Source organism: Mandrillus leucophaeus, unplaced genomic scaffold (assembly GCF_000951045.1).
Source record: "Mandrillus leucophaeus isolate KB7577 unplaced genomic scaffold, Mleu.le_1.0 Scaffold714, whole genome shotgun sequence".
Classification (NCBI taxonomy): domain Eukaryota; kingdom Metazoa; phylum Chordata; class Mammalia; order Primates; family Cercopithecidae; genus Mandrillus; species Mandrillus leucophaeus.
In genome coordinates this window covers 453,015-474,190 of record NW_012107742.1, presented here as the reverse complement: position 1 = coordinate 474,190, position 21,176 = coordinate 453,015, and the positions used below count along the sequence as shown (strand labels likewise).

The 21,176-nt window shown below is 44.6% G+C and overlaps 3 protein-coding genes across 12 annotated transcripts in view; 1 reads left to right on the top strand and 2 right to left on the bottom strand.

The window, feature by feature from the left end:
- Positions 1–795: 795 nt before the first annotated feature.
- On the bottom strand, positions 796–7,608 carry ZMAT2 (zinc finger, matrin-type 2). The gene is made up of 6 exons (XM_011965077.1): positions 7,470–7,608; positions 7,036–7,129; positions 5,816–5,939; positions 3,971–4,044; positions 3,369–3,514; positions 796–1,848 (listed from the first exon to the last, which is right to left on the bottom strand). The coding sequence occupies exons 1-6, from the start codon at positions 7,485–7,487 to the stop codon at positions 1,705–1,707; spliced, it is 600 nt and encodes a 199-aa protein (XP_011820467.1). The 5' UTR covers positions 7,488–7,608; the 3' UTR covers positions 796–1,704.
- A 1,031-nt stretch (positions 7,609–8,639) lies between these two features.
- Positions 8,640–16,815, bottom strand: HARS2 (histidyl-tRNA synthetase 2, mitochondrial). Of its 4 annotated transcripts, XM_011965078.1 has the most exons (15): positions 16,726–16,786; positions 16,486–16,635; positions 14,749–14,766; positions 14,592–14,666; positions 14,208–14,327; positions 13,982–14,077; positions 12,618–12,743; positions 12,406–12,513; positions 12,050–12,148; positions 11,329–11,422; positions 10,875–11,002; positions 10,539–10,781; positions 10,260–10,376; positions 9,878–10,024; positions 8,640–9,464 (listed from the first exon to the last, which is right to left on the bottom strand). In XM_011965078.1, exons 2-15 carry the CDS (start codon positions 16,591–16,593, stop codon positions 9,405–9,407), a joined length of 1,539 nt encoding a protein of 512 aa, XP_011820468.1. In that variant the 5' UTR covers positions 16,594–16,635; positions 16,726–16,786; the 3' UTR covers positions 8,640–9,404. The 4 variants fall into 4 exon arrangements, with proteins under 4 accessions (XP_011820468.1, XP_011820469.1, XP_011820470.1 ...); XM_011965079.1 differs by lacking the exon at positions 14,749–14,766 and having other exon boundaries at positions 16,486–16,815; XM_011965080.1 differs by lacking the exons at positions 14,592–14,666; positions 14,749–14,766 and having other exon boundaries at positions 16,486–16,815.
- HARS (histidyl-tRNA synthetase) overlaps positions 16,154–21,176 on the top strand; it is a 16,553-nt gene continuing 11,530 nt past the window's right edge. For 6 of the 7 annotated variants that reach the window (XM_011965090.1, XM_011965088.1, XM_011965087.1 and 3 more), the window contains exons 1-2: positions 16,154–17,026; positions 17,296–17,385. In XM_011965090.1, coding sequence (XP_011820480.1) covers positions 16,937–17,026; positions 17,296–17,385 — 180 coding nt within the window. In that variant the 5' untranslated portion in view covers positions 16,154–16,936. The remainder of the gene's footprint in view (positions 17,027–17,295; positions 17,386–21,176) is intronic. The other variant, XM_011965086.1, reaches the window with a different exon arrangement.

The following is a 21,176-nucleotide window of genomic DNA, read 5'->3' as shown; positions in this document are numbered from 1 at the left end:
AGCTGCTTCTCAGTGGATTTCAATGTGGGTAGGGAGGGATTTTGCCTTTCTCAGGGGCATAGACATTTTTAGTTGTCACAATTGTGGAAGAGGGTGCTACTGGCATCTAGCAGGTAAAGGCCAGGGATGAAGTTAATCCTAAATCAAAATCAAAATCATAAACACCCTACACTGCACAGCATTGGTTTCTACAACAAATGATAATCTGGCCCAAAATATCAACAGTGCCAAGATTAAGTAATCCTGTCTCTAGCAGACAGTAAGAAACACACTAAGGACAGGGTGCAATGGCTCACGCCTATAATCCCAGCACTTTGGGAGGCTGAGGCAGGTGGATCACCTGAGGTCAGGAGTTCTAGACCAGCCTAGCCAACATGGTGAAACCCCATCTCAACTAAAAATACAAAATTAGCCGCTTGAAGCCAAGAGGCGGAGGTTGCAGTGAGCCAAGACCGCGCCACTGCACTCCAGACTGGGCGATAGAGCAAGACTCTCTCAAAAAAAAAAAAAAGAAAAAAAAGAAAAAGAAAAACACTAAGTTCAATCCTGAGCTCTACTGTTCCAAAAACAAAAGATCAAAGGAGTCTGAAATGATAGGAATAGTTTTGGTTCAGGCTCCTCTGGACACAGATCCCTTACCAGAGGAAAACATAACTCATGCTTAAAAAAAAAAAAAAAAATCCTAGGCAAAAATAAGATTTAAAATGGAAGAATAAAACACTCTATGGAAATCCTCAGCATGAGAAGGAAAAACAAATATTCACAGGCAAAATTATGGAATGTTCCCACCAAATGTAAAACAGGCCCAGTCAATGCCATTTATTATACATGTTGAACAGCTTCTAAGACCCAAGGGCTCCCATAATAAGGTTTTGGGGATTTTTTGTTTTGTTTTGTTTTTCATTTTCTTCTTTGCATCAAACAGGTTCTTCCAAAAGCCTGCTCACAAGGAAGACAAAAACAGAAATCCTCAGGAAAATGAAACGAGAACCTGAAACAATCTACACCTGAATGTTAAAAAACTCATCAGACACAAACCACACCAAACACTCATCCCATTTAATTTCCTGTTACATGCTCTGAGGAAGCCAAGAACATCAGGCCCCAGGGCAGCAATGCTCTAGGATTCCAGCTCAGGCCCCCTCTATGTGACAGATTCATGCACACACATCCACACACCATAGAACCAGGCAGAAATACACATGCATGCACAGGTAGCTAGAGAACCATAGGGTGGGATGGGAAAAAGGGCTGGTCAAGGATATGCAATCAACTGGAAACTGGGACCTAGAGAATGCTTCTGTTGCAGGCTGAACATGAGTTAAAATTAAAACAAAGGCATAACACAGGATAAAGGTGGGATGCTCAGACAAGAGGCTGGATAGATGGAGAGATAAAGATGCAGGGGGAGTTTTGGGAAAGCAGCCTCAGAAGGGGAGGTTTTTCTTTATTGGAAACTCAGGTGGGCAGGGGTCCTATGACTCCAGCGATATACTGAGGCTGAAGCAATATGCCACAGCATTACCTCTGCAATCTGTGCCCTCTCCCAAAGTAGAGGGAAACCATGAGCCCACCCTCTATCCCTCCCCATTGACACTCTTAAGAACTTTCCCATCACCCAAAAAGAAATGACCCCCGACTACACACACACATACACAAAGTTAGGTCCAGCATAGGCCCAAGTTAGGCCAAGCATAGAAAGCCTCAGTAACTCTTCTTGGTGGAACCAAAGCCAGAGAAGCCCATCACAGCTGCCATCTCATCGTCCTCCTCAAATGTCAAGTCCTCCTCAGCCCTCCTTTTCTTCTCCTTCTGTTTCTCTTTCTTGTATGCTTTGGCCTTTTCTTCCTGGAGGGAAAAATCACTCAGAATCAGTTTAGACTCCTCAGCCAAATGTTACTGAAAAAGACATGAGTTTCAAGACTCCTTTCTATCTTTAGGAGAAAGTACTTAAGACAAGTAAAATCTCAAGGACAGAGTAAAAGCCAGAGTAAAAATTATAAAGGATAACAAAAAGAAGTTTTAGCCTCTAGAGAGAAGTTCTCAAGCCTGCACTCTAGTTCTTTTTTTTTTTTTTTTTTTGAGAGAGTCTTGTTCTGTCGCCTAGGCTGGAGTGCAGTGGCACAATCTCGGCTCATCGCAACCTCCACCTCCTGGGTTCAAGCAATCCTCCCACCTCAGCCTCCCAAGTAGCTGGGACTATAGGCGTGTGCCACTGCACCCAGCTAATTTTTGTATTTGTAGAGACAGGGTCCCACCATGTTGCTGGGGCTGGTCTTGAACTCCTGGTCTCAAGTGATCCATCCACCTTGGCCTCCCAAAGTGTTGGGATTACACGCGTGAGCCACTGCGTCTGGCCCCATGTCATTTCTAGTTCCTGACAGGGTTATGACAGCAAAACCATATAATAGCAACTGACATTCTGGGGCATGCAGTACATGCCAGAAATTGCTCTGAGTACTTCATGCATATTATACTAAGATCTCTAATATGGGGATACTGAGGCACAAAGAGGTTATATAACTTGCCCAAGATTCACAGCCAGTAAGTGGAAGAAACAGAATTCTGACCCAGTCAGCCTGATTTCATGGGCCTCCTTAGGACTAGGTACATTTAGTTAATTCCTCTTGTAGTTAAAAAAAAAAAGTATGGAGGAGGCTATGCATGTTGTGGGGGACAGTGGGTATATGGGAAATCTTTATACCTCCCTCTCGATTTTGTTGCAAACCCAAACTGCTCTAAAAAAAGTTAAGTCTTTTAAAAAAATTAAATCAAAGAATACAGATGAGACAGTCCTCAACTTACGACGCTCTGACAAGATTTTTCAGTTTTACAATGGTGCAAAACTGACATGCATTTGAAACTGTACTTCAAGTATCCATATAACCATTGTTTTTCACATTCAGTACAGTATTCAATAAATTAATGAGATGAATACTTTATTATAGAATAGGTTTTGTGTTAGATAATTTGGGTCAATTGTAGGCTAATGTGTTCTGAGCACATTAAGGTAGGCTAGACTAAACTATGGTAGGTTAGGTGTATTATGCATTTTTGACTTAAGATACTTTTAACTTGATGATGGGTTTATCGGTAGGTAATCCTGTCAGAAGTTGAGAAATATCTGTATTGCCAAAATAAATAAATAGTAAGGCCCACAGAGTCCAGGACAAAAAAGTTGTTTCAGAGCCAGTTCCTTCAGATCATGAGAATCCTAAACAAAGGCAACAAATGTTTCCGCTAATATACAGAACTCAGGAGATACAACTCTGGGGCTGGGAGTAGGAGTGGGATGAGGACAGGGTCTCCCATGATTCATAACATAAAACTCAAATCTGGGGCAGAGGGGAAGACTAGGAGAGGCTTACCTCTTCTCTGAGCTCCTTCATCCTTTCTTCAAAATCATAATCCTTCTGCTTCTCTTCCATCTTCTTCTTGTTGACCTCAAAACGTTTCTTCACCTGATCCAGGGTGGAACGTTCCACACGCATAGACATGCCCAGGTTTCTCTGATCTGGATGGGGTCAACAGTGAAGAAGGCAAGCTCATTAAAACATCCTCAGCCCCTCAAAAAGTATTTTTCTGACTTCTCTGACATCTTCTCATATGACATCTCATAAAACACACAGCACAAATAATTACGGCTAAAAGAAACTCCCTTGGTCAGCTGGGCCCAGGAGCAGCACATGGTTTGGGTGCTGTTAAAAGTCTCATGGCCTCCAGAATAAGGCCTCTTACCCATTGCCTCCAGAAATATTACATAATGAAGTAAAAGATGGCCTGTGCTGAAACAACTGGAGAGTTCTAATAGGGGCATCAAAAAAGAGCTCAATAGAAACTACCTTTCTTATTCCAGCCTTCTTTTGATCAGTAAAAAGAACAGGAAGAAAAAAAAAAACCTACCCTTCCATTCCACCCCACCTCCAAAACCCAATTCCAGCCCTAGTCACAAGCTACCTCCAAGCCTTACGTTTCTTTCCATTAATGTGATCCAGAAAGTTGATGGAGTCCTTCACCACACAGTCACAGACATTGCAGTAATATCTAACAGGAAGAAACAGCACCTGAGTCAAATATGGTTTTAAGGATCTTATCATTTTCAACCAAGAAACACAAATTTTTAGGTAAACTTCTTTTTAGAAGTGTTAAGCCTTCATTTCTATAAAGCCTTGGCTCTCGAGAGAGTATAGCAGTCATCCTCAAAGACAGCCTCAGGAGGAGCCCCACCCTCTTGGTATTCCTACTCTGTGTAGTCTCTTCCCAATTTGTACTAGACTTGGTCTGTGTGGCCAACAGAATATGTCAAAAGTAATATCTTCCAAAATTAGGTTATTTTAAAAACCATGCCTTCTGTCTTTGTTTGGGTTACTTGCTCCGGGGAAGCCAGTTGCTCTATTGTGAGCAGTCTTATAGAAAGGTCTATGGGGCAAAGAACTTAGGCTTCCAAACAACAGGCATGTGAGAGAGCTTGGAAGCAGATCCTCCAGCCCCACTTAAGATTCAAATGAATGCAGACCTACCTTGCCAACTCCTTGATTGCAGCTTCATGAAGAGACCCTGAGCCAGAACCACCTAGGTAAGCCACTCCCACATTCCTTACCCAAAGAAACTGTGAGTGGTGTAGTTTATGCTGCTAAGCTTTGGGTTAATTTGTTAATTTACATAACAATAGATAACTAATACAGACAGGAATGGACAACAGTGGGTTTACTAAGCAGCTCAGAGAAGTGTCACTCATTGCTATCTGTGTTGCTCTCCTGCTAGAAAACCTAACTGGAGAGAGAAGCAGTGGGGGGCAAAAGGGTGACAAGCTGTTGTGGGACCCTTCTTCCTACAGGTTACAGTCTTGGAAGAAGGTGTACAATCAGGCATCCGTAACAACTACAGCCTTTGCAGCTAGTCTGGAACCTCACACCCCGCTTCTTCACCATTAACAATTCCTAGGCTCTACCTAATTTCTCCCCTAGAAATCTCCTCAGTAGCACCTTCCTTCATTTCTTCCTCTGACAGATCAAATAATCCCTTTTAAAATATTAATAGTAAATCAGAATTGATAACAAGTATAATGGCAATAAAAAAAATTTTTTTTTTTTTTTGAGAGAGTTTCACTCTGTGGCTCAGGCTGGAGTGCAGTGGCGCGATCTCGGCTCACTGTAAGCTCCGCCTCCCGGGTTCACACCATTCTCCTGCCTCAGCCTCCAGAGTAGCTGGGAATACAGGCGCCCGCCACCAAGCCCAACTAATTTTTTGTATTTTTAGTAGAGACGGGGTTTCACTTGTTAGCCAGGATGGTCTCAATCTCCTGACCTCGTGATCCGCCCGCCTCGACCTCTCAAAGTGCTGGGATTACAGGCGTGGTGAGCCACCGCACCCGGCCAGCAAAAAAAAAAATTTAAAATATGTATTAAGTAGTAGTTGTAGTGCTACTACTAGTAGTTGCAGTGCTAGTATTTTTGTCTGTTTTGTTTTTTTAATTGAGACAGGGTCTCACTGTATTGCCCAGGCTGGTCTTGAATTCCTGGGCTTAAGCAATCCTCCTGCTTTGGACTCCCAAAGTGCTGGGATTACAAGCATGAGCCACCGTGCCCAGCCAATGCTAATAATATGAAGAAGCCCACTGAGTGACCACTCCTAGAGACACTATCATGTCAACTTGAGACCTTGGGAGACACAGAAAAACAAATATAAAGATGGAATTGCAGGCAAGAAGAACATAATCCTGGGGCCAAGGACCTTCCTCAATAGTTCCTAAAACCAGAATCGGTGGCTTAATAGATGCATTCTTGGCTGCAGAGAAAAATGATAAGCAACTTACCCTCCCATCTCAGATTGAGGGGTTGTCTTGGTAATGACAATTGTCTTCCCAAGCTTGGATTCCAAGTCCACCTTGTAGTCCCTATGCCGTAAAAGCTCTCGCTTGACAGGCTGCACTGGTTTTCCTGAAACATAATGGGGAAGGAAGTCCCTTCAATATTATAGCTCCTCAACCAGAAAGGAAAAAAAATGCATGAAACCCAAAATTCAGGTCTACTCTCATTTCAAAATGATTCCTGAAAGAAAGGACGCAACAGACACTTAAAGTAGCAGCTGGGGAGAATCTCAACACAGGAAAAAATCATAAGCAATCCCCAATTCTCTACAGCTTTTCTCCACTTCAAAGCCAGCCAATCCAAAAGCAGTATGTTTTATATTCATTGATTAACTGAATTGTGGGGGAGAATTTCTGAAGTGTTACTAGAAGCAACTTTTTCAAAACAGAAGCAAGGATATTCAAGAATGCTTTCAGGCAGATACCCTAGGCATAACAGAAAGGAACCTTCTGAGAGCTGGGCAAATTTATAAAAGGTGACCAACATTTAGGAAATGCCTGTTACATGTCAAGCACTATTTATTTTACATGTTACATAAAAACTGAAAGAGTTAGTGAATGCAAGGTGGCCTGGAGGTAAAGGGAAAGAATAATGTACACGTTTGAAATAGATGACAAAACAAGACATTTCTTTATGCAATCTCTTAACCAGGAGAGAAGCACCAAGTCCCTGACGTCCAAGGCACAGAGAAACAGCACTGCTAAGCACTAGCTGAAACAATCACAGATCCTGGAAAGTACCCCGGCTTTTCTCAGACTATATGGGAGGGTCTTGATTGGGCCAGGAGTGTTCTCTCCCTTAAGAAATTTCAAGGGAAAGAGGGGAGTCACTGACAGCGGTAATGCACAGTAGCAAAATACTCCACACTTCTCTGTCACTACAAAGGATTCCGTTATCTTCTCTGTACTTCAGGAAAGCATTAAACGAGCCAAGCAAAGGGTGGGCAAGGAAGCGGAGTAAAATAGAGCTGAAGAGCATCTCAAAACTACTTACTTCAGCCCACCTCCTCGCTCTCATTTTGTAAATGTAGAAACCTAGGCCGAGGGAAGCAACACTCTGCCAGAGCTTAACCGCGTGGGAAGGCAGCGCACTTCAACTCCCACCCGCTCTCCATCATCGCATCGCCTCTGTGATACCCTTAGCCCTTGATGTAGTTAGCACCCACCATCTTTCTTTTCTCTCTCTTCCGTGAGCCTCTTCTCGGCGAGTTTCTCATATTCATCTTTGTCCCACTTTCGGCGAAAGTCCAAGTTTTTTGTCTGTGGAGGGGAAAAAGCGTCAAGATCCGTCGCCGTGTCCGGACCCCTAAAGAAGCAGGGAACCGCGCCCTCGCAGTCCAGGCAGCTACAGGACCTCCTGAAAGCGAAGCCTCTTTGGACTGCATGAGAAGGCTGGGGTAGCCTCAGGACCCCCAACCCGAGAAACCTCCATGATTCCACTGACCCTTTGCCAAGGCCTATACTGGGGAGTTCTTGAACCTGGACCCTGCGATCTCGAGGAGATATCGGAAAGCCGGTCGGATGCAGGAGTTTGTCGCTATTCAGGTCTGAAAAACCATTCCCCACCCCGCAAAACCTCCTCTTCAGACACAACACCTACCCCGCTGCCCGACGCCATCTTCACAGCGAAGTGAATGGCGAGCTGAAAAATGCCGTAAAAGGCGGCTTGGAGCCGTAAGGCAAGATGGCCCTCCAATAAGCTTGGAGCCTTGTGTTCCAAACGAGCTAAGGACTGGAGGGCTTCTAAAACAGGCTTGTTGGCCCCGCCTCTGCTCCAAGGAGACAGCGCAGGCGCAAGAGGAGTATGAAGCAACACGGAAGTAAGGGCGCCTGCAAGCGTTTTTTGCCTTGGGTTTCAAAACAAGCATTGAAGGGTCAAGATTTAGTTCAACTATTTTACAAACAAGGAAACTGAGGTTCGAAAAACTGTGGTCTCTGATCTAGTCTAACAACTTTGCGTCCACTGCCAAGAATTCGTAAACCTTTTTTAAGGCCGAAGCGCCATTAGGGGGTCTAGATGCCTCTCATTCACCTGCATGCACTAGCGATATGACCCTAAACTACACTGAAGCGTTTGCAACAGAGGTACCCTTCCCGACGCACATATAAAAAGCATGTTTTGCACTTGTGCTCTTTTCCTTGAAGCAATGCTATCACACTTTACTTCACTCATTTTTCCATCACCTGGGGAACGTTATAGTAGAACATAATTTAATCAGCATTAATTGGATTTGGAAAGGCCAGTCATCAACAACACTCTAGAGTGAAGCACTGTGGCATACCGGCTCACTATATGTTGATTTTAGCAATAAAACCACCTCTTGGCCAGGCGCGGTGGCTCATGCTTGTAATCCCAGCACTTTGGGAGGCTGAGGTGTGGATTATGAGGTCAGGAGTTCAAGACCAGCCTGGCCAACATGGTGAAACCCTGTCTCTGCTAAAAATACAAAAATTAGCTGGCTACTTGGGAGGCTGAGGAAGGAGAATCTCTTGAACTTGGGTGGCGCAGGTTGCAGTGAGCCGAGATCACGCCACTGCACTCTAGCGTGGGTGACAGAGCAAGACTCCATCTAAAAAAAAAAAAAAAAAAAAAAAAACTACCTCTTGAGCAGACGGGGAAAGAGGGAGAAACTGGCTGCTCATCACTGAATACAGAAGCATCATCCCAGGGAGGTTACTCCTACCTCACACAATTCTCCAGTATACACTCAAGCATTTTCTACAGTCTATGCAAACCCAGCCCTTGATAACAATAACAAATTACCCAAACTACTACACTTAATATTTTATTTAACATGTTATCCAACCACTTCTAGAACAGCCTCCATGGCATGGCATGGAATAGTTAGAGCAGTGATTCTGGCACAGGAAATGGTCTCCAAAATCTCAAAATATCAGATCTCCACCTTGTCAAGTCATCTATTAAGTTCAATGTTCAAGATTATTAAGCATACAGCCCCACTCTTCTATTGTTAGCAATGCATGGGCTAGAGAGATGTCAAATCAACATGGGTACTGCCATGCCCTTCGGATAGCATCTGTCCTCAAACAAAGCTGAAAGCAGCCATTGCCCCTCTTTGCTGTCTTCCAAAAACTCCCCAGACAGGCCAATGGCTGGTTGTGGACAAATTCACCAGAATCTGGTTCCGTAGCTACAGTAGAAGGCTAAGTATCTGGCTTCTGATCTCAATGGTTCAGAATCCTCAGCCTGAGGTGACTCTCCCAGAGCCTTGCTCACAGCAACAATCTCAGTACCTCTTGACAACATTCGGTGGCACTTCAAATTTGCCTCTGCAGCTACAGCATGTCTCTTTCACATACCAGCCATCTGCACCCATGCAGAATAGCTGCTCACACTACCCAAGGAGTCCTCAGGGTCTTCTACAGTTCTGTACCCAGGAAGGATGGAGGAGGCAGAAGGTACTTGTCACCCATCCTGGCCAGTTGCTGTGAAGTCCATCACTCAATTCCAGAGGAACTCAGTTCTAGAGGAAACCTTTTCTACAAAGAGCAGCAGATGGGAATCAGGCAAGGATCAAGACTCAGACAGTCGCTTCTGAATTTCAGCCACAAGATTTTCCCGTTTAATGGCCACCTGAAACATAAGAGAATCCTCATGTGATAAACTAGAAAGTGATACTAGCTCCTTAGCCACTGTTTTTCCAGATTTGTTTTACTCTGCATTTGCTCCATTACTTACACAACCAGAAGGTAGTAGTGTGGGTTGACCTGAAGAATGTATACCCTCAAGACGAAAGGGATTCAAACACCTGATTTATGTCTATTATGTTGATTAGTTTCAAAATACCCATTCGGATTTCATTTGTCTTTCTTCTGGCCACACAGCCAATACTCACAGGCTGCAGTGGTCATCTGGAGTGGGTGCTTGTTCATCTCTACCACTATTAACCATGAAGATAATTTCTCAGCCAGAAGATGCATATTTCTTACAAAATCTGGGAAAGGCAGAAACAATTCGTCCGTTCTATTTCTGCTGCTGCCACTCACCTCCTCTCTGCTGGCCACCGAACGGATCTTGATGATCCCTTCTTTCAGTTCTTGCTCACCAATAATGACCACCAGTGGAATGCCTGTGCTCTCACAATAGTGCAGCTGGGTTAATAGTTTGGGGTTGTTCTTGTATAGCATCTCTGCCTGAAAAGGATCAAGACAGAGTAAAGGACTTAGAAGCGAACACAGCAACAAACCTCAGGAACATGGATATCCAAGGAAGTCAGAGATAAATGGCTAGTCCTCCCACCTAAAAAGCCACTCTAGTAGCTAGTAGACTAAAAAGGTCTTGAGTTCCACCCTAGACATAAGGAAGACATAGCCCTGGGTCCTAAATTCCACACATACCCAGATGGCTCAGATATCAGCTCCACCATACCTTGATTCCAGCATCCCAAAGCTCTGTAATAAGTTTCAACCGTTCTTGGAGAAAGTTCTTCTGTGGTGTGGCCACAAACACTTGAGTCTCTGTAGTCCGCACCTTCTCACCTTTGGTCTAATAAGAGTGAAGAAAGTGAAACTAATAAAAACCTCCTTTCCACCAGCAATTCCAAAAATCAAGACAAAAAGAATCATCAGAAAACTACTCCAACTACACCTCCAGAAACAGGAGGGATTTTAGGCCTCCAGCCCCATCTCACACCTACTTAGGACCTACCTTCATCCTCTGCTCCACAATGTAGAAGATGCGTTCAACCCCAATGCTGAGTCCCACACATGGCACCTTGTGGCCCTTGGGGTCAAACATGCCCACCAGCCCGTCATAGCGCCCACCAGCAGCCACACTGCCCACATTCAGGGGCTCCTCCCCAGCCTGAGTTGGGGTCTGCAGCAGCACTGCTTCATAGATCACTCCTGTATAGTAGTCTAGGCCCCGAGCCAGGCTGAGGTCAAATGAGATCTGTGGGAACAAGGCTACAGTCAGTCCCAAACTAGACTCAGGACCCTGAGAGCCCTAGAGCTCAGCAGGAGGTCCATCTGCAATTCAGCTTACCTTCTCAGCAATTCCAAATAAAGTCAGGTATTCAAACAGCAGCTTCAGGTCTTCCAGGCCCTCCAGGGCCTGCTTGTTCTGGGATAGTCTGGGATCCTGAAACATTTGCTCTACCAGGGATACCCCACCTGGAGAGAAATAAAGTATCTGCTGTTCATTCAGATGTGTTTCATTTAAAATTATCCCTGATGTGCTCTAGCTAGTCTTCCTCATTTTCTTAAAAAAAAAAAAAAAAAAGATGATCCCAGTCTCACATGACAAGATCCTCCTCCTTTAGCTCTAGCTTTGCCATCTGAAGACATAAAGTCCTTACAATAAGTAAAAGAGAAATTAAATTCAGGACAGGCCCTGGAGCTTAGCATATCTACAGAAAAGGGTTGTTTCAGAGGTAGAATTTGAGCACATGTCACCTTCAGCCTGGTTCTATCACAGCTCTGAAAACCCTGGTTCTTACCATGACATTGGACATAATCCCCAATTCGATCAGCCACCTCAGGAGCCAGGCCTTTCTTCGCCACCATCTCATGTCTCACATCTTTCCAAGCCATCTGCATAAACACCCAAACATTAGCCCACCCCAAGATCTTTCTTTCTCAAACTGGAAAAGAACAACTCACTTCCATTCAGTATATACATCACAAGTAGCTAACTGTATTCTCCGCAAAGTCAGAGACAGCTTAAGAAATCCAGTCACGGCCGGGCGTGGTGGCTCAAGCCTGTAATCCCAGCACTTTGGGAGGCCAAGATGGGAGAATCAGGAGGTCAGGAGATTGAGACCATCCTGGCTAACACGGTGAAACCCCGTCTCTACTAAAAAAATACAAAAAAACTAGCCGGCCGAGGTGGCGGGCGCCTGTAGTCCCAGCTACTCGGGAGGCTGAGGCAGGAGAATGGCGTAAACCCAGGAGGCGGAACTTGCAGTGAGCCGAGATCCGGCCACTACACTCCAGCCTGGGCGACAGAGCGAGACGCCATCTCAAAAAAAAAAAAAAAAAAAAATCCAGTCACAATCCCACTGTATAGCACGACTCAGATCTTCCTTCATATGCCTCATTACCTTCCTCCCCAAAATAGCCCACTTCCAGCCACAATATCCTTATTTTTCACTAGTGGTATGGATTTGAGGGCAGGGCAGAAACTAGATAGGGTCTACAGAAGCATGTCTTCTTTGTTACCTTGTCTAGTTTATCTATGGAGGAGCAGATGGCACGGAACTTGCTTTCAGGAACACCACAGGCAGCAAACATCCCATCCACAATCCGCCGGTCATTTACCTGAGAACTCAATGTCAGTGATCCAAGTGCTTGTCAATGCCCTTCCACGCAAAACAATGACAGCACCTACTTTCCTGACATATAAAAAGGATGGAAATTTCACAGGAAGAGTACAGACATACAGGAAATACAACAGCTTTACTAGGAAAGTCCTAGAGTTGCAGGCTTAAGGGTTGGAGTCACCCAAGTTTGGGACTTGCATAAACAGTATTAGGCCAAATCCAGACTTCTCCCACAGTTCTCAGCCCTGGCCTCACCTTAATGAGAAAGTCTCCCAACTGCAATCCACTTAGGATTTCACATATGATCTTCAAACACTCTGCATCAGGGATCATAGGGTCAAACTGACCAGCAATGTCAAAATCCTACAGCAAAGAAAAAGATGGGAAAAAACTTCCATTATCCAGCCAATTTCAAGGTTGTGGCCCCTAGAACTATCAAACTGTGCTGCTCCCATCAGGTCACTTACACATTGGCAGAACTCCCTGTAGCGGCCTTGGACTATGCTTGGGCTCTCTCGCCGCCACACCTTTCCAACATGATAACGTTTCATCTTCTTCACCTTATTCATGGCCAAATAACGAGCAAAGGGAACCTCACATAAATGGGTTAAGGAAGAGGGATACTGCATCCAAAGCTTAGGCCCAGTATACAGACATTAGGGAGGAACTGGGCCTTTATCAACTGGATCTCATCCACTAGGGTGAGAACAAGGACCTTCCCTTTTTTCCACTATCCCCAAGGTCTAGCAGTGCTTGGAATTCAATATATATTGAAATCCCAAATGAAGGAATCTCACCTACCATAACTGTAAGTTCAGCAGAAAGCAAGGGAAGTAGAGACAGAAGTGACCTAAGAACTAACTTCAGGTCTGGGCCATTTCTGCCCATTCAGATCAATTCCGAACCATCTAAAATAGTCAAGCTTCAGAACTTGGATTTGCCTAACAACTTCTCAGCTACTGTTTCTGAAAGTGCAGGGAAAGGATTAATTACCCACGATGCTTGTTTAAAATGCAGATTGTAGGCCAGATGCGGTGGCTCACACCTGTAACCCCAGCACTTTAGGAGGCCAAGGTGGGAGGATCACTTGAAACGAGGAGTTTACAATCAGCCTGGGCAACAAAGACACCCATCTCCACAAAATCTTTTTTTTTTTTTGAGACAGAGTTTTGCTTTTGTTACTCAGGCTGGAGTGCAATGGCACAATCTCAGTTCACTGCAACCTCTGCCTCCTGGGTTCAAGAGATTCTCCTGCCTCAGCCTCCCTAGTAGCTGGGATTACAGGCGCCTACCACCACACCTGGCTAACTTTTTAGGTCAAAAGAGATCTGTGGGGACAAGGCTATAGTCAGTCCCAAACTAGACTCAGAACCTGAGAGCCCCAGAGCTCAGCAGGACCTCAGTAGAGATGGGGTTTCACTATGTTGGCCAGGCTGGTCTTGAACTCCTGACCTCTGGTGATCCACCTGCCTCAGCCTCCCCAACTGCTGGGATTACAGGTGTTCGCCACCATGCCTGGCTAAAAAAACAATTTTTAAATACAAATTATTGAGCCCCATTCCAGCTACAGAATTAGCTAAGAATCTCTGAGACTGGAGCCAAATGTCTGTGCTTCTGCAAGCTCCCCCAAAGGATTATGATACACATTAGAGTTAAATGATAGGGCTCCAGGCTAGGCTCCTGTAGCAGAACTGCCTTCTGGGAGAAACTAGAAGTATAGGCTGCTGCCAATGGACCTCTAAGATCCCAAAGTCATTCTCTCTACTTTCGTCAGAGAAAGCCCTCTGGATTTGGAAAGAGACAGGTGAGTCTCCAGTATTCAAAAGGATACAGTAAGGTCATAGCGGAGGGACAACAGCTCTCCACCTTGATCCTTCAGATCATACATGAGCCCAGAGTCCTCTCCATACTTCTCAGTCAGTGTTTCCTATAGGGGTCAAACAGAATGAGCCACAGTTCAAAGGATGACTCCAAAACACAGATGAGAAGCCCTTTGGGACACTTAAGGCCAGTGAAGAAGTGAATGAGGTTGCATGTATTCTTTCTTCTCCCCTTACCTTCAGCTCAAATGCTGGGGTATCCATCCCCTTTGCTCCATGACGTTTAAAGCAGCTGATAACCAAATCAAGAATTTTCTCCCTCACAACCATATGCTGAGGACTAAGATCCCTGGTACCCTGGAAACCGAAAGCAGCCCCAGTGAAAACAAAAACAAAAAATAAGTCCATTTCAGACAAGGAGTTAAAGGACACTTATTATGTAATCTCAGGTCTGGAGCTGAAATCTACTGAGTTCAAATGACTGTGAGCCCCACCTAGTATCTCAAGAATAGTACATATTTTTAAAATGTAAAGGACATTAAAAGCGGTCAGAGAGACATGCAAGGCAGAGGTCAGTCCTCCAAGGCACTCTAATGGGATAGGGTAGGCAAAAAGTATTACCTTTGGGATCTTGATAACAAAATTTGGTTTCTCTTGATGTGCTTTCAGTTGGGATGTTAACACTGCCTCTGCAACCTGGCAGAAGAATGAATATGAGAAGTGGCTCCTCTGGACACTGGCCAGACCTGTGGCATTTCTGACCCCATTGACCATCAACCTGCAAAGACTCTTCACCCTGAGCAACAGGAAGCCAAAGCACCATTTCATCTATCCCAATCTCAGTCCCACCACAAAGAACCCATGTTGTATCTACAATTACACGTGTAATATATATGAGGTCCGGTCTTCACCACACAAGATTCCTCATTGTATACGGATTTTTTTTTTTTTTTTTTTTTTGAGACAGAGTCTCAGTCTGTTGCCCAGGCTGGAATGCAGTGGCACGATCTCGGCTCACTGCAACCTCCACATCCCGCTTCAAGCAATTCTCCTGCCTTAGCCTCCCGAGTAGCTGGGACTACAGGCGTGCCACCGCCACGCCCAGCTAATTCCTGTATTTTTAGTAGAGATGGGGTTTCACCATGTTGGCCAGGCTGATCTTGAACTCGTGACCTCGTGATCCACCCACCTCGGCCTCCCAAAGTGCTGGGATTACAGACATGAGCCACTGCGCTCAGCCGGATTTTTAATATTCTCAAATACTTTAAGAATCTGAGAATAATGAAGGCACTGAACAACCCACTACTACCACCACCAACCATTCAGGATTGTGATGATCTTCTCCAGGTCACGGTTCCTACTGAAACAGCAAAAATAATTTTTTTTTTCCAGATGGAGTCTTGCTCTGTCGCTCAGGCTGGAGTGCAGTGGCACGATCTCAACTCCTGCAACCTCTGCCTCCCGCGTTCAAGCGATTCTGTCTCAGCCTCCCGAGTACCTCGGATTACAGGCGTATGCCACCATGCCCGGATAATTTTTGTATTTTTAGTAGAGATGGGGTTTCGCCCCTGGCCAGGCTGATCTTGAACTCCTGACCTCGTGATCCACCCACCTCGGCCTCCCGAAGTGATTGGGATTACATGCATGAGCCACTGCATCCGGCCAAAAAAATAAGAATTTTTAATAAGGTAACACTAGTTATCAGGTTTAGAAATAGGAAAACTAACTTGAAGACAGGGGAACCAGCTCAAGGGCACAGAACAAGCCTGTGGAATGAAAAGATACGGATTTCTTGAATGAACTAAAAAACTCAGACTGGTAAGATACTGTGATTGAATATTAATAAAAGACCTGAGCCGTATTGTTCACGATAGCGCAAAGCATCTACTAAGAGGGCATCAGAATCTTTCCGAAGTAAGGCAAAACTTAATCAGTGGCATTACCAGCAAGCTGTATGCCCTTCCAAAAATAGAGGATGTGGTGGTTCCATACTATGGCGATTATCTGTCCCAAGGGAAGTCCAAGTTCAAGTCCACAATCCCTTATCTGCAATTCCAAAATCCCAAACTCTCTGACATCTGAAAATGTTTTTCTGAGATTCATTTTGAGGTAAATTCTAAGGTGAACTCAGTCTACTTCTGATCTTTAGTCATCTCATTTATTAGGAATATTCATACATTTTGCTTAAAAATATTACTGTTTGAGTCCAAGAGTTTCAGGAAAAAGTGTGGATATGAATTAAAATACTCCCTTACTACATATCCATGTACAACTCATTCATTTAATCTTGCAGCCTCCGCTTCCTCAACTGCAGAATGGAAATAAAAACTCCAACCTCTCAAGATTGCTCCAAGGATTAAATGACCAGGCATCCAAATCGCTTAGTTCAGTGTCAGTACATAGTGGGCACTCGATAAAAACCGATTGTAACACTACTGGAATACACGCTGCGAGTCTATGCTTTCAGATCTGGAGGCCCTGCTGGGACAGACCAGAGATAATTACGTCTGCTCACCTGGCTTTGGCAACGGACCGCCCCGGTGCAAGAAGCGCAGGGCGGTCGCAGGAGCTGGCTGAGCAGCGCAGCCCAGGCCCTCCTGGGAAGAAGTCCGAGCAGGGGCATCGCGCGGCAGGACGCCAGCTTTCAGGGACAGGAACAAAAGGCCTGGGAAGGAGGCGGGTCGGACTCCAGGAAGGGTGGAGGGCACGCGAAGGCTGAACCCGGGCACCACGCAAAACTCGGGCGTTCGCGCACCTCACCAGTCACGGAGGCTGAGGTGGGATCCTCCCAAGCTCCCTTAGTGGCCAGCTTCGGCACTTCCGGCAGGAGCCGGAAATAATATTTGTGCTCGGCGGAGGCTCTCTAGGCGTGCGACCCGGCGACTCGATAGCCGGAAGTCATCCTTGCTGAGTCTGGGGCCGCCGTCGCTGGTCTAGGCAGCAGTGGGTTCAAGTGGACAGCCGGGATGGCAGAGCGTGCGGCGCTGGAGGAGCTGGTGAAACTTCAGGGAGAGCGCGTGCGAGGCCTCAAGCAGCAGAAGGCCAGCTCCGAGCTGGTAAGACTTAGGCAGCAGGGGAGGGCCAAGGCAAAGCCTGGGAGGACGTAAAGCCAGGGTGTTCGGGACATAGGATAGGGATGTGAGGGAAACGACCAGGCTTGTAGGGAGGAGAGTGGGCTGCGTGGGGAGGTATCCGGGGTGGGTCCCGAGAGAAACAAAGCTAGGCCTGAGCAGAGAGATCCTGATGAGGGAGGAATATTGAATGAATGGCGGGGGAGGCAGGAGACTGACAGATGGTTAGCTCAGCGCCTTCTTTCCCTCCACAGATCGAGGAGGAGGTGGGAAAACTCCTGAAACTGAAGGCACAGCTGGGTCCTGATGAAAGCAAACAGAAGTTTGTGCTGAAAACCCCCAAGGTAATATCATTCCTGTAGGGAGCCACTGAGAAAGTCTAACTGTACTCACGGGGCGCTTATGTCTGCCTCCTTAAACCAGGTCATTGAGGAGGATCTGAAATACTGCAGAGGAGAGAACAGTCGCTCTGGGCGCTGGGCTGGACTGGACTCTACCTGAGTCATTCTGGGATGGCAAAGTGATGGCAGAAGCTAGGCCAGCTGGGTGATCGGGGAGTCAGCCTGCTGCTGCTACTCCTTCGTTCATTCAGTAAATGTGTATTTAGCACTGTGTCTCTAGCACTATACAAAGCACTGAATATATACCATGGTGGACAATATAGCCTCCCCTCATGGAGCTTACATTCTACTGAAGGAGAGAGACTTAGAACAAATAATCCCACACAGATTTTTTTTTTTTTTTTAAACGGAGTATCCTGTATTGCACAGGCTGGAGTGCAGTGGCACATCTTGGCTCACTGCAGCCGCTGTCTCCTGGGTTCAAGTGATTCTCCTGCTTCAGCCTCCTGAGTAGCTGGGACTACAGGTGCCCACCACCACGCCCAGCTAATTTTTATATTTTTAGTAGAGACAGGATTTCCCCATATTGGCCAGGATGGTCTTGAACTCCTGACCTCAAGTGATCCGCCCGTCTCAGTCTCCCAAAGTGCTGGGATTACAGACGTGTGCCACCGCATCTGGCCACCACACATGGTTATGTAATTACATATTGTGAAAAATGATATAAAGACATTAAGGTTGCTCTGAGAAAAATAAGGGAGAACTGGGGAGTCTGAGAAAGGCTAACTGAGGAAGTGATATACTAACCGATCTAGTGAATGAGTAGGAGATAGCCAGAGGACAAGTGTGACAAAGATAAGTCCAGGTAGAGTATGGAAACCCTAAAGTGGGAAAGAACTTTGGTAGTTTTGAGGAACTAGAGGATGATCTACATGGCTAGAACTAAGTAAAGGAGAGTAGAGTGGAATGAGGTTGGAGATTCTGAGCTCATCCTCCAGTTCAGTTCCACTTTCTGTAAGTTCTATAAACAGAACTGTTTACCCTTTCATCTAGGTTCTCTTGGCACTTCATACATATTTCTGTTATTGCACCAACTTTAAGTAGTTATTTTTGTGGTTTATATACCCTGAGACAGACTAGGTGCCTAAATAGATATAGTCAGCCCTCCATATCCCAAGGTCCCACATTCACAGATTCAACCACCTGTGGAGATCAAAACCATTCAGAGGAAAAGAAACAATTAAGAAAAAAAATCTGGCTGAATGTGGTGGCTTACACCTGTAATCCCAGCACTTTGAGAGGCCGCAAGGGGAGGATCATTTGAGCCCAGGAGTTTGAGACCAGCCTGAGCAACATAGTGAGTCCCTATCTCTACAAAAAAAAAAAAAAAAAAAACCTTTTAAAATCTAACAATAAAAATTTCAAATAAAAAATATAGTATAACAACTATTTACACAGCCTTTACATTGTCTAAGGTATTATAAATACTCTAGAGACTATTTAAAGTGTATAGGAGGATGTGCATATATTTTTATATCAAGGGCTTGAGCATCCATGGATTTTTGGTATCCACACGGGGCCTAGAACAAATCTCCTGCGGATACTGAGGGATGACTCTATTTAATAAATGTATTTGAAATTGAATTCCAAAGGAGAGGGGAGATGTCTGTTTTCCTTGTGTTAAGGTTAATTCTTTGGGCTCCTAAATTCATTGAGCTGTTTCTTTCTACATATAACTCATATTTGGAGGTTAAAGAGACAGTGTAAAATCCCAAAGTGGTGATGGTCAGTGATTATTCAAACTATTAGATGAAAAGCTTACTGTGGAATTTATGATGGATCAGTCTGTCCTCACCAGTGATGAGTTTTAACATCACTAAAGTAGGACAACTAGACATGTTCCTGCTGATGTGATGCAACAAGAAGTACACAGCACCACCTGTGAAGTACTCTTGCCAAGTAAATTGAATTTGAATCTAATCAGATCTTTGGACTAACTATCAGTTTACAGGAAATACTAGAGATGGAGGAACATGTTAAATGACACATTAAGCATATTGTTTACCAAATCTAGAATGTGAAAAATTTTTTTAGGACAAATGAACCAATTTTCCTAGTTAATAAATGACCTTTTTAAAATAAAAAAAAAAGTGGGGGAGGGAAGGAAACTATTGTAGATTAAATAGACATATTAGCTGATTACAACGCATAGACTTCATTTTGAAGTTGATTCAAATAAATCAACCATAAAAAGATATTATCGAGGCAACAGGGAAAAACTGACCATGGCTTAGCATTAGATAATATTAAGGAGTTGCTGTTAGTTTTGTTAGTTATAATAAAGATAGAGTCTTTGGGGTTTTTTAAATGTCCTTATGTGTTAGAGATTCATATTGAAGTATTTATGGATGAAATGATATGACGTCTGGGATTTATTTCAAAATATTTAAGAAAAACATGTAAGGGCTTAAATAAGAATAGCAGATATTAATGGTTGTTGGAGCTGGGTAATGGATAAATGGTGACCTGTAATACTATTCTCTATATTGTGTCTTTGAAAATTTCCGTATTATAGCATTAAAATAAGATTATGCTAGAGAGTTAATATCCATTTTAGTATTAACAATAGAAAACTCAGTATTGTGAGACAAGACTCTTTCAAGGGATCTTCATGGTCAAAACTATTTCTATAGTAATTCATTTGTTTTGTTTGAGACGGAGTCTTGCTGTGTTGTCCAGGCTGGAGTGCAGTGGCATGATCCTAGCTCACTGCAACCTCCGCCTCCTGGGTTCAAGCGATTGTCCTGCCTCAGCCTTCCGAGTAGCTGGGACTACAGGCATGTGCCACTGCACCCAGCTAATTTTTTGTATTTTTAATAGAGACGGGGTTTCACCGTGTTGGCCGTGCTGGTCTTGAACTCCTGGCCTCAAGTGATCCGCCCACCTTGGCCTCCTAAAGTGCTGGGATTACAGGCGTGAACCACTGTGCCTAGCCCTTCCATAATAATTCTAAGATGTTATCTGCCTTTTCTATTGTGTTAACATTTGCACCAAAGGCACAAAAGCACTGATGAGTAGAACTGCTGGTGCCTTAGCATAAATTAAGACAGTGACACTAAACTGTACTAATAGCCAGTATGTTCTTCACTGCCATGCACTCACAGTAAGTAAATAAATAAATAAAATTTAGTTTTACTTAACAATGTCATTGATAAAATGGTAAAACTTTGTTCGTTTGTTTGTTTTGGGGTTTTTTGTAGACAGAATCTCACTCTGTTGCTCAGGCTGGAGTTCAGTGTCACGATCTTGGCTCACTGCAGCCTCCACTTCCCGGGTTCAAGCAATTCTTGTGCCTCAGCCTCCTGAGTATCTGGGATTACAGGCGGGTACCACCACACCCAGCTAATTTCTTGTATTTTACAAAAAACACAAGAAATCTACAACATGTTTCACCATGTTGCCCAGGCTGGTTTTGACTCTTGAACTCAGGCAATCTGTCCACCTTGGCCTCCCAAAGTGCTAGGCGTGAGCCACCATGCCTGGCCAAAAAACTTACTAATTTTATTGAATCTTGACCCTTGAGGACTCTATTTTTAAATATTTGCTATGACAAAATGGGAAGCACATATAAAGCACTTCTGCACCCCAAGGTAGGGAAAATGCTTATGCCATTGTTCAAGTTGCAAGCTGATCTAGCTACTTTTTTCTTTTTTTTTTTTTTTTTTTAGACGGAGTCTCGCTCTGCCGCCCAGGCTGGAGTGCAGTGGCCGGATCTCAGCTCACTGCAAGCTCCG

What these genes read in the sequence shown, in the direction of transcription:
- HARS2 (XM_011965078.1), bottom strand. Translation starts at nt 16,593, where the DNA reads ATGCCCCTGCTCGGACTTCTTCCCAGGAGGGCCTGGGCTGCGCTGCTC. An exon ending in CCCCAGCATTTGAGCTGAAG is followed by an intron (nt 14,078 to 14,207) that starts GTAAGGGGAGAA and finishes TGACCCCTATAG; the next exon opens with GAAACACTGACTGAGAAGTA. An exon ending in TTTGGGATGCTGGAATCAAG is followed by an intron (nt 10,025 to 10,259) that starts GTATGGTGGAGC and finishes GATCCTTTTCAG; the next exon opens with GCAGAGATGCTATACAAGAA.
- ZMAT2 (XM_011965077.1), bottom strand. An exon ending in AGAGAGAGAAAAGAAAGATG is followed by an intron (nt 5,940 to 7,035) that starts GTGGGTGCTAAC and finishes ATTATGTTTCAG; the next exon opens with GAAAACCAGTGCAGCCTGTC. An exon ending in TGAAGGAGCTCAGAGAAGAG is followed by an intron (nt 1,849 to 3,368) that starts GTAAGCCTCTCC and finishes TTTTCCCTCCAG; the next exon opens with GAAGAAAAGGCCAAAGCATA.